Source organism: Bidens hawaiensis, unplaced genomic scaffold (genome assembly GCF_021521415.1).
Source record: "Bidens hawaiensis isolate Kalapana, Puna unplaced genomic scaffold, B.hawaiensis_p1.1 tig00040073_1, whole genome shotgun sequence".
NCBI classification, from domain to species: Eukaryota; Viridiplantae; Streptophyta; class Magnoliopsida; order Asterales; family Asteraceae; genus Bidens; species Bidens hawaiensis.
The window spans coordinates 30,674-54,469 of NW_027505644.1; the positions used below are offsets into that span (position 1 = coordinate 30,674).

At 33.3% G+C, this 23,796-nt stretch overlaps 3 protein-coding genes across 3 annotated transcripts; 2 read left to right on the forward strand and 1 right to left on the reverse strand.

Moving 5' to 3' along the window:
• The first annotated feature begins 375 nt into the window (after positions 1 to 375).
• On the forward strand, positions 376 to 5,220 carry LOC143614474 (legumain-like). Its single transcript, XM_077087904.1, has 8 exons — positions 376 to 564; positions 632 to 835; positions 3,077 to 3,233; positions 3,325 to 3,407; positions 3,499 to 3,727; positions 4,255 to 4,316; positions 4,407 to 4,613; positions 4,664 to 5,220. Exons 1-8 carry the CDS (start codon positions 376 to 378, stop codon positions 5,075 to 5,077), a joined length of 1,545 nt encoding a protein of 514 aa, XP_076944019.1. The 3' UTR covers positions 5,078 to 5,220.
• A 5,815-nt stretch (positions 5,221 to 11,035) lies between these two features.
• LOC143614477 (NAC domain-containing protein 7-like) lies at positions 11,036 to 13,746 on the forward strand. Its single transcript, XM_077087907.1, has 4 exons — positions 11,036 to 11,623; positions 11,755 to 12,030; positions 12,892 to 13,019; positions 13,181 to 13,746. Exons 1-4 carry the CDS (start codon positions 11,464 to 11,466, stop codon positions 13,613 to 13,615), a joined length of 999 nt encoding a protein of 332 aa, XP_076944022.1. The 5' UTR covers positions 11,036 to 11,463; the 3' UTR covers positions 13,616 to 13,746.
• Positions 13,747 to 17,985: 4,239 nt separating this feature from the next.
• On the reverse strand, positions 17,986 to 22,768 carry LOC143614475 (monocopper oxidase-like protein SKU5; the record flags this gene model as incomplete). The annotated part of the gene is made up of 8 exons (XM_077087905.1): positions 17,986 to 18,206; positions 18,288 to 18,366; positions 19,013 to 19,378; positions 20,182 to 20,548; positions 20,629 to 20,767; positions 20,865 to 21,135; positions 21,604 to 21,713; positions 22,649 to 22,768. Coding segments are annotated over 8 exons (1,656 nt in total), but the record flags the coding sequence as incomplete, so codon positions are not given.
• Positions 22,769 to 23,796: the final 1,028 nt, after the last annotated feature.

A 23,796-nucleotide genomic window follows, 5' to 3' on the forward strand; every position in this document is an offset into this window, starting at 1 on the left:
TATACGCGTAAATTCGGGTCCAATAAAAGAGAAATCTTTATTTACAGATAAAGAATATGATGAGAGAATGTACGAAATATTTCGTCCTTATTTTAATATTAAGATTATTGCTCTAAAAAGGAACGAATTTAATTAAAAAAAGTTACATCTTTGAATGGTGTGTACATGATCACATTAGATTATGTAGACAATATATATTATGTGATATATTATAACTATTTTGTGTATAATATCATGAATATAACAATATCATATCATATTATATAATCTTAATTATCTTTAAATGCATACACCACACACATGAATATATATACATGTATATTTGTGACTTGAAAGTATTGTAACTCATAAATTATATCAAGCTTTTTGTTTAGTATGGCGAGTCACCGCATGGCTTTCCATCTCATGCTGTTACTATTCGTTGTGTTTACGGTAGAGTTGTCCGACGCTTACAGGGTAAACTTGTTCAATACTTTCAAATCAATAAGCCGACCAAAAGCCGATAGCACAACATGGGCCGTTCTAGTAGCCGGTTCAAACGGGTACTTCAACTATCGTCATCAGGTTAACACTTACTGAAATTTTATTTTACCTTTTATATATGTACATGCTAAAAGGTTTCAAAAAATAGAAGCTAATTAATGTCTGGTATTATTTTACATGGATTCAGGCAGACGTTTGTCATGCGTATCAAATCCTTAAAAAGGGTGGGTTAAAGGATGAAAACATAATTGTTTTCATGTATGACGATATTGCAAATTATGCATATAATCCTAGACCCGGTGTCATAATTAACAGCCCCAATGGATCAGATGTGTACGCTGGTGTGCCAAAGGTATGAGTAAGTTATAACTAAGTTAATGTAATGTGTGTACAAATTAGTGTTTTTAATTTATTTTTATTTAGTTTATTTATTTATTTTTTAATGTAAAAAGGTCAATGAAAAGTCAAAAGTTGAACAAAAATCCATAGAATTTGTTAGTATCTTAAAAGAAAGATGTGGGCCAGTGTAGAAAAAAAACTGTTATTAAATAATTTAATATGCTATTTGTAATAATGAAATTATTTAAATTAAAAACCTGCTGGTGTTTTAGATATTCTATAAAATAAAAATAAAAAGGAAGATGCAATAAGTGAATATATATATATATATATATATATATATATATATTATATTACTGTTTCGGATACCCGCTGTCTGCGATTGCGGGTGCATATGATTGCGAGCCATCTTTTACTAGTAGGTAATCTTAGATAGTTGAGCTTGATTCATTGATTATTTTTTAAAAAATATTATTTGCCAAGATTTAAGAGGAGTGGATGGAAAGGTAAAAGGGAAATTTATGTACATATGTTTCGATTTTTTTAGAGGAGTTTCATGCATAATTTGAAAATGCACTTTGAGAAAAATCATGCATAACTTTAAAAATGCATGATTTTTTTCAAAGTGCAAGTTTTTTAACTAATGCAAAGGTTCAATCAAAAAAAATAGTAAATAAATAAATTAAATGCAAAGGTTCAATTAAAAATAATAATAAAATATAAATAAATTAAATGCAAAGCCACAAAGGTTCAATGCTCTTAAGCATTATTTAAAAAAAAACACAATTACGTAGTTAGTTCATAACATTTTTTTAAAATAAAAAGATTGAGGTCTAAGGTTTTAAAATCATATGTATGAGTAGTAAGGTTTTAATTTTATAACAATGTTATGTACTCTTTTAACTTTCCATGCCAAAATCCCAATCGACTTATCTTCGGTCCACTAATCTGATTTAAGTGCAACCATAGCTCCTTAATAATAAAATTCCAAAACACAAATATGTCAAACATAAAAAGATGATTTTGTTAACATTTAACGGAAGTTAAGGTTAGTGCCCAACATTATACTATAATATAATTAAGAAGTTTGGTGTCACAAAATGGATTCCTTTTATTTTTGTATATGTAATATTGGTTTTGTGTTTGAGCATGAATGTTTGGGTTGGTTGGATGTTTGTGTAGTTCGTGTAAAAAGTCTACCGGCTTGCAACCAGGTTTCGATCCCTACCGTGAAGCAACATTGGTGTTTTTTTTAACAAAAGTGTTATTTTATGGTAGTTTTTTTCAAGGTGGTGTTATTTTATGGTAACCTTTTTTAAGTTGTTTATGGTTTTGTTTTTTTAAGTGTATTATTTATGTTCATTTATGCGCGAAAATTGTTTTTTTTTTCAATATTAACTTTGGTGTAGGCCGGATAGTTGTGTTGTTAAGCGAAACCGACCGAATTCGCATAGAATCACCACATTTTGTTTTAGTTTTGGTACCGTAACGAACTTAACAAAACCGACATAATGCCAGTTTTGTTTTTGTTTTAGTTCTGGTACCGTAACGAAGGTGATGAGGACTGACCAAACTTTCGTAGACTCATCACCTCAACGCCCGAGTTTTACTGATCGAAGCCACCCCATCGGTCTACCTGCGTTTTATATTGTTTTGTTTTGTTTTTTGTTTCAGTTCCGATACTACAACGAACGTAACCAAAACTGACAAGTTCGCGTCGACTTACCACTTGCTTTGATTTTACCATTGTCCGGGTTTTACCAACCTGTCCTGGCGCAACACGCCGGGTAAAACACTCGTTGTTACCAAATTAGAACCTTGGTGCCGATACATGTGACTTTTAAACTTTAGTACCTAATCTTGTTGCTTTAAAGAAACACTAGGGACTAACTATGTAATTGTGTTTAAAAAGAATATATAGTGATTATGTACATTTTGAGACCGATAAATGCCATTATTCTTTTGGTCTCTTTGTTTTTAAGTCTTTTCAAACAGCAATGTTTTGGGCATGTTTGAGATTGAAATTGAAAACAACTTATTAACTTATTAGTTTTTTTAAAAAGTTATTTTGAAATGTCAAGATTTTTGAAAACAACTTTTATAATCTTTTCAAAAAGCTAAAATAAGAGGGACTTTTGTGTTTCCCAAACACTTTTTTAACTTATTGGCTGTTTAAAAAGCTAATAAGTCAATTAGTTGTTTTCAAATTTAATTTCAAACACGCTCTTATTATGATAACATCAAAATGTGTTAGGACTATACCGGAGACAGTGTGTCCCCCGAGAATTTCTTTGCTGTTCTTCTTGGCAATAAAACAGCCGTGAAAGGCGGAAGTGGGAAAGTGGTAGCGAGCAAACCTAAAGACAGGATCTTTGTGTTTTACTCCGATCATGGCGGTCCTGGAGTACTTGGTATAGGATTACCATCTTTCATATATTCGACTAAGATCAAAATGTTTAAATTCGTTACTAACTTAATTTCTTTGTCAATATATTGCAATAGGTATGCCACACGCGGCCATCTACGCTAATGATTTCATCGACGTTTTGAAAAAAAAGCATGCGAGTGGAACATATGATGAGATGGTAAGATACATTTTGCTCTAAACTGATTAGAGCAAAATTGTTATCATTGGTGAGAATGGATATATATAATCATTTGACATGTTAAATGTAGGTCATATATGTAGAAGCGTGTGAAAGTGGAAGCATTTTCGAAGGTTTGTTACCAAAAAATCTGAACATTTATGTGACAACTGCATCGAATGCGACCGAGGATAGCTATGCCACATATTGTCCACCTTTAATTGAAGAGTTTAGCACTTGCTTAGGTGACTTATATAGTGTTTCATGGATGGAAGACAGGTATATTTTTTCATGCAGTAGGTGTTTGCATAGTATATTTTGTTGGCTACTGATTTGGTCCTATTTTTGACTTTTTGGTTCTTAGTGACTCTGAAGATTTGAGGCATGAAACCTTGAAACAACAATACTTGAAGGTTGGTATCATATATGATTTTATTTTCTTGATTTGAATGTGTGTAATTACTACTATTAGGGGGTGAACTTCTCACACTACACGAAAACACGACCCGAACCTAACACAAAGTTTGCGGGTTTGGGATTGATATAAACGGGTTCGGATCAGTTTCGGGTCGAACCCATTTAGTTAAATAGGCCAGGTTCGTGGGTTGACCATTTTAACCCATTTATTTTTTATTTTAATTTCTAAAAAATCATTTTATGTAATACCTTAAATTGCTTGGTTCTCTTATACCAAAACTTAAAACTAAAAGGGAAATTGACATAAGATTTTTTTAATTAAATGTAATTGTTTTATACAAACTTGTGTTTCAAAAATGTAAATTCAAAGTACTAGTATGTGAAAAACATAATAGGTACAAATTTTTCGAGTCAAATGGGGTGTGTTCAGGTTCACGTGTTTTACATGATTTTCAAGTGCGGGTCGTTTTCGGGTTCGTGACAAATTTCCAGGTTTGTTTCGCTCGTGAACACGCCCCGTTTAACAACCCCAAGGCCCAGTCTAGTATTAATTGCGAAAATAATCATCCAAAATTCTTTTAGGTGAAGAAGAAGACTTTACATGATAAATTTCAGCCGTTCCTCGGATCACATGTAACGCAATACGGTACCCTAAGCATAAGCAACGAAACCGTTTCCCTTTATCAAGGTTCTGCAGCTAGGAAAATATCCACTGAACAGTCTCAAACATTAGACTCCATGGGCGTTATCGACCAAAGAAACGCAGATCTTTATTCGATGTGGTATGAGGTATTTATTTTCAAATATACGAAAATGCATTTGACACTTTGATATGATGGTGGATTGATGTTATTGTTATCTCATATTATATGCAGTACAATAAATCAACAGAAGAAACACAACAGAAGAAAGGACTGCTCAACCAAATCAAAGAAATAACGGCACATAGGGCGCATGTGGATAGCAGCATCGATAAGATCAAAGGGTTATTATTAGGCAATGGGCATGGACCGGTGAGAGCTGAAGGATCTGCCCTTGTGGATGACTGGGACTGTTTGAAATTTATGGTTCGAACGTTTGAGACATACTGTGGACCCTTGACTCAGTACGGCCTGAAACATACTCGAACATTTGCTAACATATGCAACAATGGTGTTACGAAGAAGGCCATGGATGATGCTACAAAGAAGTCGTGTATCTCGGTTAAATTGGGGCAATGGGATAGTACTGTGAGGGCGGGTTATAATTCTTGATCAGAAAATTAGTGGTAGATTAGAGGAAGGTATAAGTTGTCCTCTTTGTTAAAAACTAAATGGAATTTCATTTGGCAATAATAATGATCATCAACAACTAGAAAATATAAAAGTCTGAAAATAAAAATACGATAATAGTCAGGATATCTTTCAAGGAGTTCTGTATTTGCCATCAAGCCGATGGTCTGGTGTGGTCACGGGTTTGAATCTCTCGACCGTCAAACTAATAATGGCTTACCGAATAATCAAAACGACGTTAAAAAAAATCAAGCCCTGACTTGATTAAAATTTAAAACCCTTTTCAAATTAATCTGTGTGAACTCAATTTCAGTATGGGGCACACACGTTAACAGTAATAATACTAATGGCCACATCTTTTAGATAATCTTTCTTGTTTGAACTAATTAAAAGGTTCCATTTGGAAGAGCTCAAAAGGCTTAATTAAGTTCATGAAAGCAACAATTAGAACATGGGACAGTCCACAAGATTTGCATCTCTATGTGCTTGCTGTTAAATTTTTTTTTATTAATTTTTTTTTTGAACGGCAAATTAGGATTACTTATGGACCACTGGAGTATCATCGTGTCACCAGCAAAACCACGCGATCATATCCATCTCCAATAGGCAATAATGTCTAACCACCAATTCAGGAGGAAACCCAATAAATCTTGGACAAGCTAAAGAGCTACTCATCTTTTTTGCTTTTAATTTGAGTTAAAGAGTAAGTTACTTACACAACGTACATGTTATGGTTTGGTTAGTTAAACTAGCTCAATAAACAGCCAGCTAAAGAGTATGTGACACATCATTGCCATGTAGACAGTGAACTTTAACTAGCCAACTCAATAAACAAATGAAATTGAGAAAGTTAACCAAGACATTTAAAAATTTGATTATCTTAAATGGGGTAGACCGCAAAAAAAAAAATAGCTCTCTTGGGCGTGTTATCGTTTGGAGGTGGATTTTGGCTAAGGTGCCAAGTGGGTGCCCCTCTCACTTACCATAACACTAGGTCTTAGAGCATTCTTAACCCGTTCCTCATTCCCATCTTTATAATTACACTAAAAAATATTACATTTCTCTCTCTTGTTCAATTAAATAATATTTTTTATACTTTTATCATTACAGTTTTCTCTCTCATCTACTCACAAGCAATCCAACAAATATTTAAAAATAAATAGGGGAAACAATGTTTCCCCAAATTTACAAAAAATCATTACATTTCTCTCTTCACCCTATAATTTACACTCACAACCTCACCCTATAATTTGCAAACTTCCATTACATAATTATAGAATGGGATGAGAATGCTCTTATACTTTGAGTATTCGGACTTTATAACAAACAAAAGTAAAGTGTAGGTAATTGTCAGGTATAAACATATCATAGTTTACTGCTTAATTAATTTTATTATTATAACGTTCTAGATGCATAACAAATATCATTATATATCATATTTTATCATGTCCCCATCGTAAGCTTTTTATTGAAAGAAATTTAATCATAGTAATTTAATAAACAGAAAATTGTGTTCATTGATAAATTTTTTGAATTTGAAACAATACTAAAGGAACTGATTTTAAAAAGACATTTTCATTTAATCCCCTCATAATTCAATAATATCTTATCTTAAGTTATTTAATGTTTTATTTATTCACTGATATATCCATCAATTGAATTATAACTTTTTTAACTGTACCCCTCGTTAAAAGTATGAATGTAGGTCTTAAAGACGGGATCAAACAACTAGTTCTTAAATCAATCTCACTTGTATGCTGGCGAAAATCACATACAACATGGTTTGTTATTACCCGAAATGAAAAGTTAGAAAGAATAAGTAGAGAGAGATTAGGTGAGACTTGGTGACTTTACAAAAAGTTATGTTTACATGGCCATGCTTCACTATATAGGTAGTTAATTGTTTTGTAGGCTAGTATGTAAATATATAGGCTAGTATGTAAGATTACGATTTGGTAAGGTATGAGAAATTAATAACAGGGAGAGATGCTTTTGCAAGAGTTCTTCTAGTTCTAGAGTGACTTAAATCTCCTTAACGACCCTACTCAGAATGGGCCAAGCTTGGAATATGACTACCATTTACATAACTTTATTTCTAAATATAGCAAATAGTTTCTTTTTAAGTTATGTTTTATTTCTACGTTTACCATTTTAAGCTAGTGATGTACATTCATGTCGGCAAGTGGCTAGTAAATAAAGTTGATGTAAACATGCTTTTCTTAACAGCGTTTAGAACCACTCCTAATACTCGAATAAGCCCTCCAAAGATGATATGTTAACTGTCCATACTGATTTTGACGTTTCAAGCCTTACTCACCTAGGACACCATCAAATAGAAAACCCACTACTATAAGAAAATCCTCTTCATTCATGTTTCGAACCTAAGTTTTTAAAAATCTGAAGTCTTAATCATCAACCTTATACTGTTAGACTAGAAGGCCAACCCGTTGATGTAAACTTGCTAATACCATATGCTTTATGAATGAATATAAGCATGTAACAATAAAAGTGTAATTTAAATTGTAAACAATTAATGCACACTAGATAAAATTAGAAGTGATGTTAATGATTCCAAACTCTACCCCGTGACGCTTTATCAGTTCTTATTTCTTAATCATATTATTACAATAATATTAGAGGGGACATATGAGCCAAAACGCAATCATATGCATCTCATGCCATCATATTAGTATTAATATTTTGTAAAAAATGCATGCTTCTCATAAGTCATTCCAATATTGGTCTATGTAATGGAAAGCCGGTCCCAATGTAAGAAATGATTATTTTATTAATAGCCAAATGTTAGTTACTTTTCCAATGGAGCCAAAATAAAAACTTTTATTAAAATTTCATATAAAATTCAGAAATTTGACACCCTTAACCATATCTTATATTTATAAAATCCTCTCATAACAAATTTAACGGATGGGTTTTTGTGCATTCACAACTCATCCTTAATTTTTTGTTAAATGAATTTTTAAATTATAGAATATGATTAAGATAATAATTTTTTTTTGTTATTTTAAGGAAAATTGGTTTTGTCCCTACTTATTTTTAATATTTGTTGAAATTGGTTATGATTAGGAAAGAGATAAACTGTAATGATAAAGGTATAAATAATTATATAATTGAACATGAAAAAGAAATGTAATGATTTTTAATGTAATTATGGAGATAATTGAGATGAAAGACCGAATGAGAATGCTAAGTGAAATGTTTACGAAATTTCATATAACTACGGGTAACAAGCTATAAAGCTTACAAGTTAATCAAATTACACAATCAACTAACTTAATAATGTGGAAACCCTAATTTATACTAAACAAAAAAAGGATTAATTAGAAAACGATATAAAGACAAAATTATATAAGAGAGACTAACAAATGAGAGAGAATAATAAATCTTATCTTTTTCTTAAGCTTCTCATTGATATCTCTATCTCTGGCACACTACTAACCTGAGCCCAATCTTGCTGCCAACCCAATTCTTAGATCAAAAGGACCACTAAACGGGCACATCACATGGAAACCCATGGATGCTCCCACATCACTTGTATTAGACGGTTTAATCATTAAAAAGTGGCATGCATTTGGAGTGAATACACTATTCACAAACCCATTAAACTATAATGTACTACCATGTTAGCCACTAATAGTGGCTCTAATAGGTCTTGATTCTTAATCTTAAATATGCAATATGTTTCTTAACCAATGGTTCTATTCGGTGGATTTTATGAGTACTTATGTGACATTCGTTAGATCAAATTAATTACCTAGAGGATTAAGTTAAGTTTTGGTGGGTTTACTAAAATTGGTCGATGAGTAACCAACCGATATATGAAACTTTGCACGTTTTGTACGTTAAGCATCCTTTGTATAATAACATGCGCCTATATATGTGTGTCTATGTATGTATGTATGTATGTATGTATGTATGTATGTACGTAGTATGTGTGTGTGTGTGTGTGTGTGTATAGGGTAAAGATCCTAAGAGAATTCTTTGAAAAATGAGAACTTTGAAAACCATTTTGGACCACTAAAAAAATCTCTAAAAAAATTATAAAACAAAAAAAAACAAAATTTTTAAAAAAGTTAAAAAAAACCAAAATTCTTATATTTCATTTCGGTTTTATATATAAAAAAAACTTTGTACTATACACATGTGTGTAATTTCATTTAATCTCTGGTTACATAATGTACACATATATATATTATCATTTACCTTATATTTTACAGGGTCGAGATATTTTACAATAATGCCTTAACGTACGATAGGTACGCGAGACACGATCCACGAAACCTGGTTAAAATGTCTCTCTCTATATATATATATTACTCTGGTGACCTAAATAATGGGTGAAAGAAAGAGATATATTGGTGTGGTCTCTATCTGTAGCTGGTAGCGGGTGGTGGAGTATTAATATTATTATATGACCGCCACCTTTGTTCCGCATCACCTTCCTCTTATTTCAGCTGGAAGCTTTTCCAGAAATCAAGCTGTATTTACAGAAACATAACTCCACAATTAAGTAAGATACCCTCTAGCTAGCTTGTGTATTCTTCAAACCAAAACAAACAAAAAAAAACAACTGTTTTTTTTTGTTGTCATTAGCTTTAATTTCTTTGGGATCTGATATTGTTCTTTTAAACATCCAAAAAACATTCTTCTTTTCACTTCAATTCCCGAGGAAACTAAAACCTGTTTGGGTCCCAACATTCCTTTTGTTCTTTGCTTTTTCTGTTTCTTTATTGTCTCCTTTACTTGCTTAATTATTAATTGAGTAAGAGGGGATCTTAGAAGCCTTGACTTTCTGTCTCTTTGATCATCATCCACTGGTGGAAGAATAACAAGATCTATTCTATATATCTGGATCAGTAAGAAAACTTTTAGTTAAGGTTTTGTTTGTTTGTTATATATATATGCTTCATCTTCTTCATGATCTTCTTTGTTTTAAGGTTTTTTTTTTGTGTATCATTATCCTTTTGTATTCAAGGATTAATCCATGCTTTGATTTTGTTTTCCTTTAAAATATGTTGTGACATTATTTATGGAAACAAATTTGCGTTTCAATATTAACTTGTGATTGGTCTTAGATTCTACGAAGGGTTTCTTCTGTTTAGCGTCCGGATTCCGATCCCACTCATGTGACATATTATTCTCGGATTTAAGTCTGCGTGAAGCCCCACTAGATAGAGGCCTCACGAAATCGACCCCATGCCCTCTGAGTTTTCTAGGGGCTTAGCCAGTGTTCGTCGTTAATAAAAAGTTAGTCGAATTACAATATATACAAGTTCATGATCATCTGTCTACTCATATATTTTCTGATTTGACATTGATCTTTTATACTAGATCTTTGAAGACAGATGATGAAGAAATAAACAAACAAACATTTGATTGTTTCTATTTTAGGCCTCCTGTATGTTAACAATGTTAACTTGTAGGTTTTTGATTATTCATTATTAACACATATTCACTTTAGTTGAGTGGTGCAAAACTTGAGTGGCTTTTCTCAAGAAAAAGCAAACTTGAGTAGTTTTTATCTTGATCATCAAGTAATAAAAATGGTGCTTCTCACATGAGAATTCATGGCAGAAACATTGACCATACATTGATTTCATTTTCTTCACATCATTTACATTCTACCCTACGTACACCAACTTTTTTACCTATTATGCTTTGTATTTTCTTAATTCCTCTTCTATGTAGCAAGTCTATCTATGTATGTAGCTTTAAAGTAAGAACCTTTTGGTTATTTAGATTCAACTAATACATAATTGTTTTATAATTTATGTATTCAACAGAATTTACAACATATATTTTATTTAATTTCTTTTCTCGATCTTATTCTTTTTGTCTTTGTATTTTCTTTGAGTTAGTTTCTAACTAGTGCATGCATTATTATTAGAATGCCCATAAACATGGTGTTCAAATACAACGAAACACATCTTTCTGTTAATTGACTTGAGCAACCTCTTTGAACTTGATATGTATACAAGAAAACACATACAAAGCACTCATTAGCTTCATCAGTGTCTTCTGTTTTGGAGAGAAACTATCATTTTATGCCAGAAGTTCCCATCAAAGAAACTGCATTGCCTTGTTATTCTACTTGTGACATGAGCTATCATGAATAGTACTATTTCTTTTGGCTTATTAGCCAATCTTCTTGAAACTTTGAAGTACTAGACAATCTTGAACATCGAATACACTTGATTGAAGTACATGCTGGTTAAGACTATATTCACACAATACATGATATATAGATTTTTTTTCCTTTTAACGGTTAATATATAGGTATTTTGTGTAAGATCACTTACAAATGGTGCATTTACATATTGCAGGTTTTAGATCATCATATCAATAAGAGTATGGATACCTTTTCACGTGTTCCTCCCGGTTTTAGATTTCACCCGACGGATGAAGAACTTGTGGATTACTACCTTAGGAAAAAGGTTGCATCCAAAAGAATTGATCTTGATGTTATCAAAGATGTTGATCTTTATAAAATTGAACCATGGGATCTTCAAGGTAACAATTAAACCATTAACTATGTGTTTATTGTTCCACTAATGCATTACCATTTGTACTGATACTAATATGGTTTAGTGTAATACTTTTTATTCAAATATTTCCTTCAATCTTTTGTGTTATCTTGACAGAATTATGCAGGCTAGGAACTGAGGAGCAAAATGAGTGGTATTTCTTTAGCCATAAGGACAAAAAATATCCAACAGGAACTCGCACTAATAGAGCTACAAAAGTTGGCTTTTGGAAAGCCACCGGAAGAGACAAAGCCATATACTCTAAGAATAATCTGGTTGGCATGAGAAAAACCTTGGTGTTTTACAAGGGTCGAGCGCCTAACGGACAGAAGTCGGATTGGATCATGCATGAGTACAGACTAGAAACGAATGAAAACGCGATACCTCAGGCAAGTAGCATTTCTATTTCCACCCTTCTATCCGTTTTTTTCTCGATAGATTGTTATCCGAATATACCACTTTCAGGGTTGTAGCTAAAGTTCAGCTTCTATAAACCATACAAGCACAATAAAATTGAAAACCAAGTGTTTACACTTAACAGTATGAATTGAATAGAGAAATAGAGAACTGAACAAAAAGTAAATTTTGATACAACGTGAATACGATGTGTTTGTTCTTGACATCGATACATATACACACACAACGAATAGGTATGTTCGTTTAGGGTTGCAAGGTTTCCATCGCCCCTTATAGTTTGACACGTAACAGTTACAAAGTTTACATACCGACACTCTAAACCTTTGGCTTTCAATACATACGTATTTACATAATAAAGATAGTTTGAATTATTTACAATACAAACATGTGCTTCAGATGAGAGTGATTAGCACCAGAAAACCAATAAAGAGTCCTCTTGATAGACATACAAAACCAAAAACATTGTGACCCAGGTAAAAGAATTATTCGGTCCGGTACTAGACGAAACTCCTTGTTCCTTCACTTGTACATATCACTAACTTCTCCTCCAAGTACTTTTATGTTCATTAATCATGGAAACTATTATGTTCATCAATAGTGGCAAAAGCAGAGAACTTTTACGATTAAACAACACTTTAATGAGTAAAATCCATGATCAAATTAAGATGAAGAAGGATTGTGTTAATTGAAACTTAGATTTGATTCTTTTGTATTATGCTTAATTTGTCAAGAATTATGTATACTTACCTTTAAAAAAAGGTATTTGAATATAAGGCGAGTTATAATGCAAATGATTCTAAAGTATCACCTATTTTATGTTTTGTTTGGAACAGGAAGAAGGATGGGTTGTATGCAGGGTTTTCAAGAAGCGGATAACACCCGTCCGTAGAATGGATGAACATGATTCTTTGGGTTGGTATGATGACCAAGTATCGTTCATGCCCGATTATGAATCCCCGAACCAGGTATCTCATCCTTACACTTCAAATAACTCATACTAGCAAAGAACTAGTTTTGCTATTCATAAAGGGCCAGCGATGCAACTGGTCCGCCCGTTTGCCTTCTGTTTTGATGTAAACACTACTCTTTGATGAATGAGGAATTTTTGTGTTTCTTTTTATACCAGCATCAACTTCCTGCAAAATCCGAGCTTGGTGAAACTCATTACAACTTGCCTCATGAACACTTCTTCCAGCTTCCTAAACTAGAACCACTCAGATTTCCGCAACCAGCAGCCGCTGGCATAAGTGCTTCCTACACAAGCACTTTACAACCCCATACTCAACAACCAAATGTTAACTTGGTTTATTGTAATAACGACAATAATAATGGCGTACAAGATCTCCAAGTGAGTGATTGGCGAGTAGTGGATAAGTTTGTTGCATCTCAACTCAGTAATGATCAAAATGGTATCACCAAGGCAAACAATTATTTGAATCCGCCGTCACTTAAAATGGTTGAGCACGTGAACTTGCTTCTAAATGACTCTAAGAGTGATGAGATGGGTTCAGAAGGTGCCTCAATATCTACATCCACTTGCCAGATTGATCATTGGAAGTAACTAATAAAGAAGCTATATGATGAACATGTTGGTCATCAAAGGGGAAATGAGACATTAGAGTAAGTGTATAATGTATGTACAAGCATCGGACTATTGATCTAGTTGATGTACATATTAAAACAAATATTAAAGGAGCAGATTTATCAAATGTGTTGTTCTAACCTTTTATGTTATATTTTAAGACAAATTAACAAGTGAAGTACTTCTGGATCTTTATGTTTATTTTGCATATTTCCTAATCCTAAACCATCAGTTGTATGTAGTGTTGGTAATTTTAGTGTTATCAACGTGTATATTAGGTTATTGGATTAACTTGTCGGTCGAGTAAATAACGTTAGAGATTAAACGAGTTGGGTGTCACGGGAGTGCACGCCCGGTTTAATTATAGATGTTATTTGGGTTTTATTATTAAAATAATAACTTAGGCCTAATTAAATGGGTTTTGGTTTAATTCTAGATAATCTAGTTGGCTACTAATTAAATGAGTTTTGGTTTAAAACCCATGACATCAATTTAGTTAGGAGTATTGAGAATATATACATGCATTGATCGACAATATACAATACAGAACGTCGGTTACCATACAAATCCAGTTCCGGTAACAAAAGAAATCTTTGTCTTGTCCGATAAATCAAACGCGTGTAACCGGCGAAATAGGTTTATCTGAAAGTTGATTCGGAGATTAATAAAGGATGCTTATTATATATGAAGATTGAAGTCAAGATCACAGGTTTTGACTATTTATTCGAATTCATCATCCGGGTATGTTTTATAAACAACATGTATTTATATCTTTTTTGTTAGTCAGTTAGTTAGTTATCCAGTACATTTGTTTTGTTGATGATCAAACAGAAACTTGAACAATAGATGAAGAATCTAATGGATCAAGCTGATTGACGTAAACTGATAATCAGTATTTTATAGGGATTCGTCATGAAAGAATTTGTGAGGCTAGTACGGACATATAGAATCCTTGATCAATATTCTAAAATGTACCGGATAGCTTTCTGAATCGTATGTGATCACTTTTAGATTAAGGTATTTTGTGTGCACGAAATTAGTTTCTGCAAAGAACAAGAACAAATTCTCTATGATCAATGAAGTTTGAATCCATCTCTTAAACACAACAATTGAGTTATTTTATATCGGGGTTGAGCCATCACGCACAATGATTATGTTGAAATGGTGCAATCTTCTTGAAAGGGTTAATTTGACGGTTAAAGCTTCTCCAATGGGATGTTTTAGATGTTTTTAGAGGAGAGGGAATGTGAGATGGAGGATAGAAGTGGTGGAATGTTTTGGGGTGGAATAGCAAAAACCGACAATGTGAGGGGGGTAGAGGGGAGAGATGGTATACTTTTTAGAGAGAGAGAAAGATTGTGAGTGAGACAAGAAAGAGAAAGGGTGGCTAGTTGGCAAGTGTCACATAACCAACCTCTAAAACATCAAAAACCATCCTCCTATCTTATAACCACGGACTTGATAGAAACTTTATAACAGAGTTGCCACAACTCAAGTTGATACTGTTCATTGTAACCACTGACCTTAAGTTACCATTGCTCAATAGTAAGTTACTATATGAGCTTAAGTTGTCATTGCTCGGTAGTAACTTACTAATGAGCTCACTTTCCATTGATCATCCAAGTTACCATTGATGATCAGTTTCCACGTATCACCAATCGTATAGAAAAGTAGCTTCCGATGTATAATCAACAAGGAAAATAATAGTGTTAAACAAGCATTTACTCCATACCTTCTAGCTCTTAATGAATGCTATAATAATTTCTCCTTTGGTTTAAGAAAATCCGATCACTCCTTAATAATGGTATTGATAACACTAAAATCACCCATAGAGTTATACTGAACCAACCTTAGGATGGTTCACTTAAATTTCTTTGTTAGCTTAATTAGAAATCAAGAGCTGATGAAACCACGTTGAGGTTACATAAACACATGACTCAAAAGCAGAAAAACAATGTTATGGGTAATGTTCTAGTGTTCTACCTTTGAAGTCCACATGACAATATTATAAATAAATGCCCTATATATATCAAGAAACATAGAGGTTTTGTGCAAATATTGCAAATGAAATGAATAAAAAGGAAGATGATAAGCTACTTTGTAGAAAAAAAATGTAAGGCTTACCATGAAATGAAGTTCGATCAATCGATCATAGTGATATAAATATAGCGGCTTTATAGTGAATTGTGATAATGAAGTTTGATCAATGAATCGAATATGGGTAGGATCTTGTTTATAAAATCTTGAGATAATTAGAAGAGACAAAGAATGGCATGTGTTGATGATTTTGTAATGAATCTAAGGAACAAAGAAAAACTAAAATAATATCATCTTATTTTGCTTGAGGTCAATATTTTTCTTCACAAATTGTTCTCTAACTTTTAAGCAGACACCATAATGAGGCGTGCTCTTCTTGCGGTACTAATACTTTTACATGTATACAACACCCGAATACATATACACATAACCCGTTGTTGACCAAATTCAAGAAAAAATAACAAGGGTTTTTACCCACTTGCAATAGTATTAAAATCCGTGACTTGCAGCAGCGGCGTGAAAATGTACAAAAAATAAACGTCAATGACTCAATGTTGAACCACGTGTGCGGACGTTAAAACACGAAAAGGCTAAAGTCCTTGGAAGTTTATAAATAAAACCAAAATCTTTACGTAAACACAAACAGCTCAAGAAGAGTGTGTAACAAAAGTTCAAAAATAAATATAAGAATTTAAATAAAAAGAAAGTTTAGAATAAGGAAAATGAAAGTTAGAACAATAATGATGCTTGTACATATCTGCTAATTAGGAAATTAACTTGTATGTTGTCACACACAACTCCTTTTTGAACGAAATTTATATCGAAATCTATATACAAATAAGCAAATTGCAATGGTATTTATGGAAATTTATAAAAGTTAAAAATTAGAGTAACTAGTATTGGCACGTACGCGTTGCAGCGAGGGTGTCAAACCGTTTGAGAAAAAACAACTCATTTAAGCCAATTAAGGTGTCTAACCTATTCAACCCATTAAATTTTTTCTAACTAAAACTTATTAGCCTCACTATTTCTTGAATCTTGATCCACATTATTAGCTTCACTAATTCAAGAATCTTGATCCATATGAAAAGTAGACATGTCTAACCACATATGCACCATGTACAAACCAATATGCATAAGGAATTTGCTAAATTGTATTATATATAACATGTACAACCACATATATGCTATGTACAAACCAATATGCTTAAGATACTTGCTAATTGTAATATATATATATATATATATATATATATATATATATATATAATGAGAAAAGAACACCAAAATAATGTGAATGAAACAAGTAGGAATAATGTGACTAGTTAAGAAAAGGTTAAAAACACTTTTGGGTATAAATTGTAACTTTAGAAAGGACTTTCTTGTAATTGAAAACTCCATGTTTAAAGCAATGCTTTAGTCACTTACAACATACGAATAATACATTTTTGTCATAGCATTAGAATTTCATAGTCAACAGAGAACCAATTAATTATAAATATTCTTAACTTTCATGAAAGTCTGAAGTTAATTAGCTGCATAATTGCATAAACATGATTGTAGAAGTGTAAATATGAGGTTAATTTGGAAACTTCTTTTTAAAATGGAAGAATGACAAATTGATTCCAAGAGGGAATGAAAGTGTGTTCTTTTTTTGTTTATCCATCACAAAGGGATTCTGCATAATTTGCTTATTTTGAGCATTAATTCACCACACAATCCTAAGCTCGAAGCTTGATTACACGGTGGAGCAAAATTGTCTTAAAACTTATACCACTCGCCTTGAAGAATCAAGTAGAAGTAGAACACGTATAGTTTTAGATATGTACTTGCCAATCACTTTAGAACCAAAAAACCAGCATATTACTCGTATTGGATCTTAAATCCATGATTAAAAACAAAACGGTCATTCGTAATCTTCCTTAGAATAATCAAAACATCCATTAAAAACGAATATATTTTACACCGAATTTCTCTTCAACTACACAATAAATCAAGTAAAATAAAAGAATGATGGAACCCCATAACCAGCACAAGCATTTCTGGGAATGTAGCAAAATAAATCAATAATTAACAAAAAGAAAAATTTACCTCAACATAAATAAAACCACATAAATACTTTCATTTAGACCATATAATTTATTGCTTTAAAACTAAAATTGCAGCACCAGACCACTCAAAACCGCCATTAACAAGCCCAACACCGTCACCGATCCATGCAGTTTCAATGCTGAAGTATCCTGAGGTCTGCAAAATGTTATCAATTTTCATTAGTATGCTTGACTTCCAAAAGTCAAACTTTGACCCGAAGAAAGAAAGAGACGAATGCTTACTTTTGCTTATGACTGAGGGCCCCACAGAAAAGAGCATTATCGGGTATGGGCAACTCGGTTTTGTTGTTTTTCTCGGGATTGACAATCCTAACATAAGTTTCTTGACCAAGATACCACGAGTCGAGATTTTCGGTTCTCAGATTCCAAACTCCCACATTATCAAGAGAGATCAAGATTGATGTCCATGCCCCGGGATAAACCTACAAAACAAACACGAGTAACAATAAAGTTTGATAATGTTTGACTAAAAGATTTGTTGTATCGAACAGAAAGGATGATACCTGTGTGGTGGTTCGAGCAATGCCATCCCACTTATTGTAAGTTCCCCTGCTGTCGTTTGTCCACTCACCATAACCCATTCTGAGATCAAATAACATAACATTTAAGATAAATAAATTGATCACAAAACACTTTCAAGTTAAAAAAAAATAAGAAAATAATGAAAGGAGAGGTTCATTACAAAATACTAAGTTATTAGCTGGAAGAAAAAAAAGCCAAACCTATGTCATCTAATTAAAAAGTGTAATAAAACCAATTATTTTTAATTTAGAATAAAACCCCGTTTTTAATTTAAAAGTGTAATAAAACCCGGAAAAACCGAACAGAATGTATGGATTTCCATTTTTAATTTGTATGTTAACCAATTATTTTGACCCAAATTCATTATTTTGGACCATTGATTACGTAAAACCGAACCGAATCAAACTGAAAAAACCAAAACCAAATGTTATTCAAAACTACAAACCCGAATTTTTAGTTTTTGGTTCAGCTGTAGCCCAAAACCGCGACCCATACACACTGTCACATGCGCATTTGACAAAACTAGTTGATATTTTCTTTTTAAATGTCAAGAAAGACGAATAAAAATTACACTTATTTATAAACATTTAAGATTGAAAAATGAACGATTTATTTTGTTCTTAATGTTCTATGAAAAACTCTCTTCTGCCTAAAACTCTCCAGATAATTATATGAAACAGCATAATTATGTAAAATATTCTCATACCCGACAACAAAGAAGGCATATCCATCCATATGATAACTATGCATCTTGGTCTCGTTGTTTTGCAATATGACTTCCATAAATCCTCTATATGTTCCATTAATAACTGATGTTTCCATCTTAGGTGGTCCTGTGAGTGGCGCGGTTGGAAAGTCAAGTTTATATGCGCCTTTGACTTTGAACTCATCTGCAAGCCTAATCGGTGTGGCAGGATTAACAAACGATACCCCACTTAGTGTTGCCCTTTTCTTCCCATTGATTGTCACCGGTGGTATGTTTCTCAGTATGTATACGTCAGTCACGTTTATAGAACCGTATCTAAACGAACCTTGTGGGTTCGGTCGGGCCCCACTAGCCGACACATTCCACCTGCACATGTTTCATCAAATCAAGATTTTACAACGACCATTTGCTAATAGTATCCATTCTAAAAAATCAGATAAGCATTAAAAAAAACAAACGAAAAAACAAACTCAGTAAAATCATACTCATATAATAAAAAACAAAAATAAAATAAATAAACTTTCATAAATTAAATATAAATTGGTCATAAAAGAAGATTAGCAGGAACTTAGGCCTATAAATGAACCAAACTTGCGATGAACTGTTCCGCGAGAAGTTCGTTCATTTAATAAAAGAACGCACATGCACTGAAACCTTTGTACATTTAGTTAATCGAATGAACATGAACAAAAAGTTTTGTTCATTCAAAGATGTTCATGAACGTTCGTTTAGTTCGTTCATTTACACTCATTTGTTTACATTCATTTATGTTCGTTAGTTTTCCTTTTGTTTTCGTTCATTTATATATTCATTGCCCTTTACAATTTAGCCTACTCTAGTACAAATTATATATCACCCATTACAATTTAGTCTAATTTTATGATCCTTTTTAAACTCAATAAATGGGATGCTCACATTTACTTTTAATTAGTGTTTACCCGCTTATGTTTTATCATATATTTTTAGTTACATTTGTTTGTTTGTGTACGTTTACGTTCATGAACTGTTTGTTTATACTATACACAAACACGCCCATTTCCTTAACGAACGAATACGAAACCTCGTTACGTCTAGCTCCTTATGTTCAATCGTTTTTCTGGTTAAAGTTACGAACGAGCGTGTCCCGTTTGTGTTCATTCGGTTTGTTTAGCCTGATGAAGTGAATTTACCTGATGGATCTTGCTTGGTTCATGGAGAAAGTATTGTCATACTGATCTTGAGGGGGGTCTGGAAGCGGGCCAGAAGCTTTTCCTTTGGAATTCGAGTAATGCAAGATGCCAACACCAGTGACCCGTTGCCACCTGGACTCGTTTACAAATCTTGCACTAGCGACAATGTAGTAATCACTGCTTGCATTCTGATCCATGGTGATTAAAAAAGAATATGTTTGTCCCACATGGATATCTAAACTAGTATAGTTTTGTTGAACCGTATACGACCCCTCTGTTTCAGCTAAAAGCAAGTTGTGGTTTCGGATCCTGAAGTTCAAACTAGTCGACACACCGACGTTGCTAACGCGAATGCGATAAGTTTTACCTGCCAATATATTATAACAATCTTTCAGAATTGTAAACACACGAAGACTAATAAGAATGATATTACGATTATTAGCTTACCAGGTTCAACATTAATGGTTTCGTGATCAATTCCATCAGGAACAAGTGTGTCATTGTATCTGTACGGTCCTTTTCCATTAATAAGAACGCCATCAGGCATTCCAAGAGCATGTCCATCATCAAGCGCCTTTCTTAAAGCCTACAAAACCAAAGGTTTTGGGTTCGAATGTTCAATCCACAATACACAAAAAAAAATTAATGAAAATATTCATTGCGGCATCTCATCGAACACCTACCGTGTGGTTCCTTATGTACCAGTCACCAATCAAGATTGTAATATCACCAGCCGGGGTATCAAATGGGATAGGAATGACGGATCTCGGGTTGATAATAAAGCTACCAAACCCACCCGAAGCCCGTTGGAAATTGAGCGAGGGGAAGTAGAAGTAGCTTCCAATTTGATCTTTAACTTGAAAGTTGTAAGTCCAGTTCCACTTTGGGGGAATTGGACAATTGGTTCCAAGAACACCATCTTGCCAAGAACTCCTCTTTTGCTGTATACCAGCCCTGTTTCAATCAATATATACATCAATTGGATTATCCAATGTACCGCTATTAATATGGATTTGTGAGGCCTAGGGATGCAAACGAGCTGAGCCGCTCGCAGGCTACTCAAGGTCGGATCGATAAAAGCTCGAAACGAGACGAGATTTTTCAAGCTCAAACCGAGCCAGAGCATCAAATAACGCTCGTATAGGAGCTTGATCCTTGCATGGGAAGCTCGCTGAGGCTCGACACAAGCTTGAACCAAGCTCAGGCTCGTTTAAGGTTTTTCTCAAAATATATAAAATAATTAAAGACGTGTATAAATTTTTAAATTAAGAGCCAAGCCCGAGTTTGAAAAAAAACTATGCACAAGCCAAGCTCGAGCTTTCGTTAGTCAAATCGAGCCATCAGGAACAAGTGTGTCATTGTATGAGCCAAGCTCGTGATCGGCTCGTTTACAATTGCACTGAGAATTAGAGCAAATCTTACCAAGTGAGCAGAAGGTTTTCATCCAATTTGTTCCTCACATTAACAACAACATTGTTGTTAGTAGTTGAATTGATAACAGGACCTGGAAATTTGCCATTTATAGCAATAACCTACAACAATCAAATTCATATCAATACAGATCAGTGTTGTAAGAATCGCGATCAGTGATTAATCGCTACGCTTCCTAATCTATTTCACCTAATCGAACCAACAAACCAGTAATCAGTCAAAGCCAGTCAAAACCAAGCGAATTTCGGTAAAAAGTTGGTCAAAATATTTGGAAGTATTTGAAAAATTATACTTGTTAATCCAATATAATCTGATTAATAAGTTTGAAAAATTACATATAAAACGTTAAAAATTTTCGTATAAATATATATATATATATATAAGTTTGAAAAGGCTACATACAAAATTTCAATCCGATTAATCGCTAGCGCCTAGCAAGTTCTACAACACTATGCAGAGTAAGAACGCTCCAGATCTGAACCTAAAACTCTCAACATTTCACAAGCCCAAAACAAAATAATCAAATCCAACAATTATCAATCAACAATTCGTTTAACTTCGACTGTGGCATTTCATCGAACACTTATCGTGCGGCTCCTAAAATCGGACACATAATGCAATCAAAATTAGACTCTAAAATAACGGAACAACTACTTCGTAAAACTATATTAGATGCAAAGGTATGAGAGGAAGGTAGAAGTGATAAATTTCAGTCAAAAATCTTAGTAATAAGTTGGAAAAAACCATATATAAAATTTTCAAAATCTGTGTTTGCATGTGTATATATTTATAGCTTAAAAAATGGCATATAAGATTTTAATACCGCGAATTATACAACACTAATGCAGATTAATAACACAGTCCAGATCTGAAGCTAACTTGACAAATTCAAAACCAAATAATCAAATCTAACACTTCGAGTGTGGCATTTCATCGAACACTTAGCGTGCAGTTCCTAAAATCCGATTAAAAAAAACACAAATAGCAATAAATAATCTCGGAACAACTAATTAGTGAAAGTAAGGAATAAGAATACCTGCTGCGGAACGCCGAGAGGTGAGGCGGTGATGTAGGAGACTTCGAACTGGTAAGAAACAGTTGGATCTTCAGCGGAAGTGTATGATATTATTAAGAGTGTAATGCAGATGCAGCCATTGATTTATTTGGTGAAATGAATGGCATCAATAAAAGGGGGTTTGTTTGTGTGCAAACGGCTCTTTTTTATGGAAATAATAATCATCTCTTTTTTATTGGCTCGCTGTCTATGGCTATAATATAAAATTTCACTTTAAATTACTCGTTTTTATTTTTTATATTTTTATATTAACTTAAGTCTTTCAAAACCAATAAGGCTTGATGTTGTGAGCGAAGAAAATATCGTCGGGTCTTCCTCCGATTTCTTATAAAAAATATTAAATCCGTAAGAATAGAAGCTAAAGAGGATATTTATGCTCGGTGTGTCCTTTATATGGATATAAGAGGCCAGGGAGTCATTCCATTGACTCGTACTGATGAGAGTTTTACTCCACGGGAAATAGAACAAAAGGCTGCGGAATTGGCCTATTCTTGTGTGTACCAATTGAAGTATTTTAATTAGAAGTTATTTTACCGATAAATGAATGTTTTCTCAGTAGGAGGTCAAAAATGCAAGAATCCTCTTTTTCTAGAACATAACTTAATTGATGTTCCATATAGTCTGCTTTTTTATACCTGTTATATATAGTCTGCTTTAACTCTAATGATTGTTCTGAAGCGAGAGGTGAAGCAGCATGTGGACGACGGGTGGTATGGGGGTCATGGCCGCTTTCTCTCTCTCATGCACACGAGCGCTCACTATGTAAAAGGGGTCGTCAAACAACAGGGTTTTATGGAGGAGAGCTTTAATGCTCTGTTTCCTACGTGGCAGTGGCGTGAAGGGGCGATAAAGCCTCTTCACAACACAACCTGATAATATAATAACTTTGTGAATTGAGTTAGTATTTATGTTGGTTACTATATAAAATAAGGGTGTTTGATGCACCGATGGGGTACTCTTCGGCTTAACGGTACGGAACAAGTACACCACCTCTACCATCCTGGTTTCCTCCTTTGGGGTGCAATTTTGGGTTAGTGAAATTGATTTGTGTGTGCGTACATTAGTGAACTGGCTTGCATCGGGTTACTTGGCTTTCTCCCATGCCATCA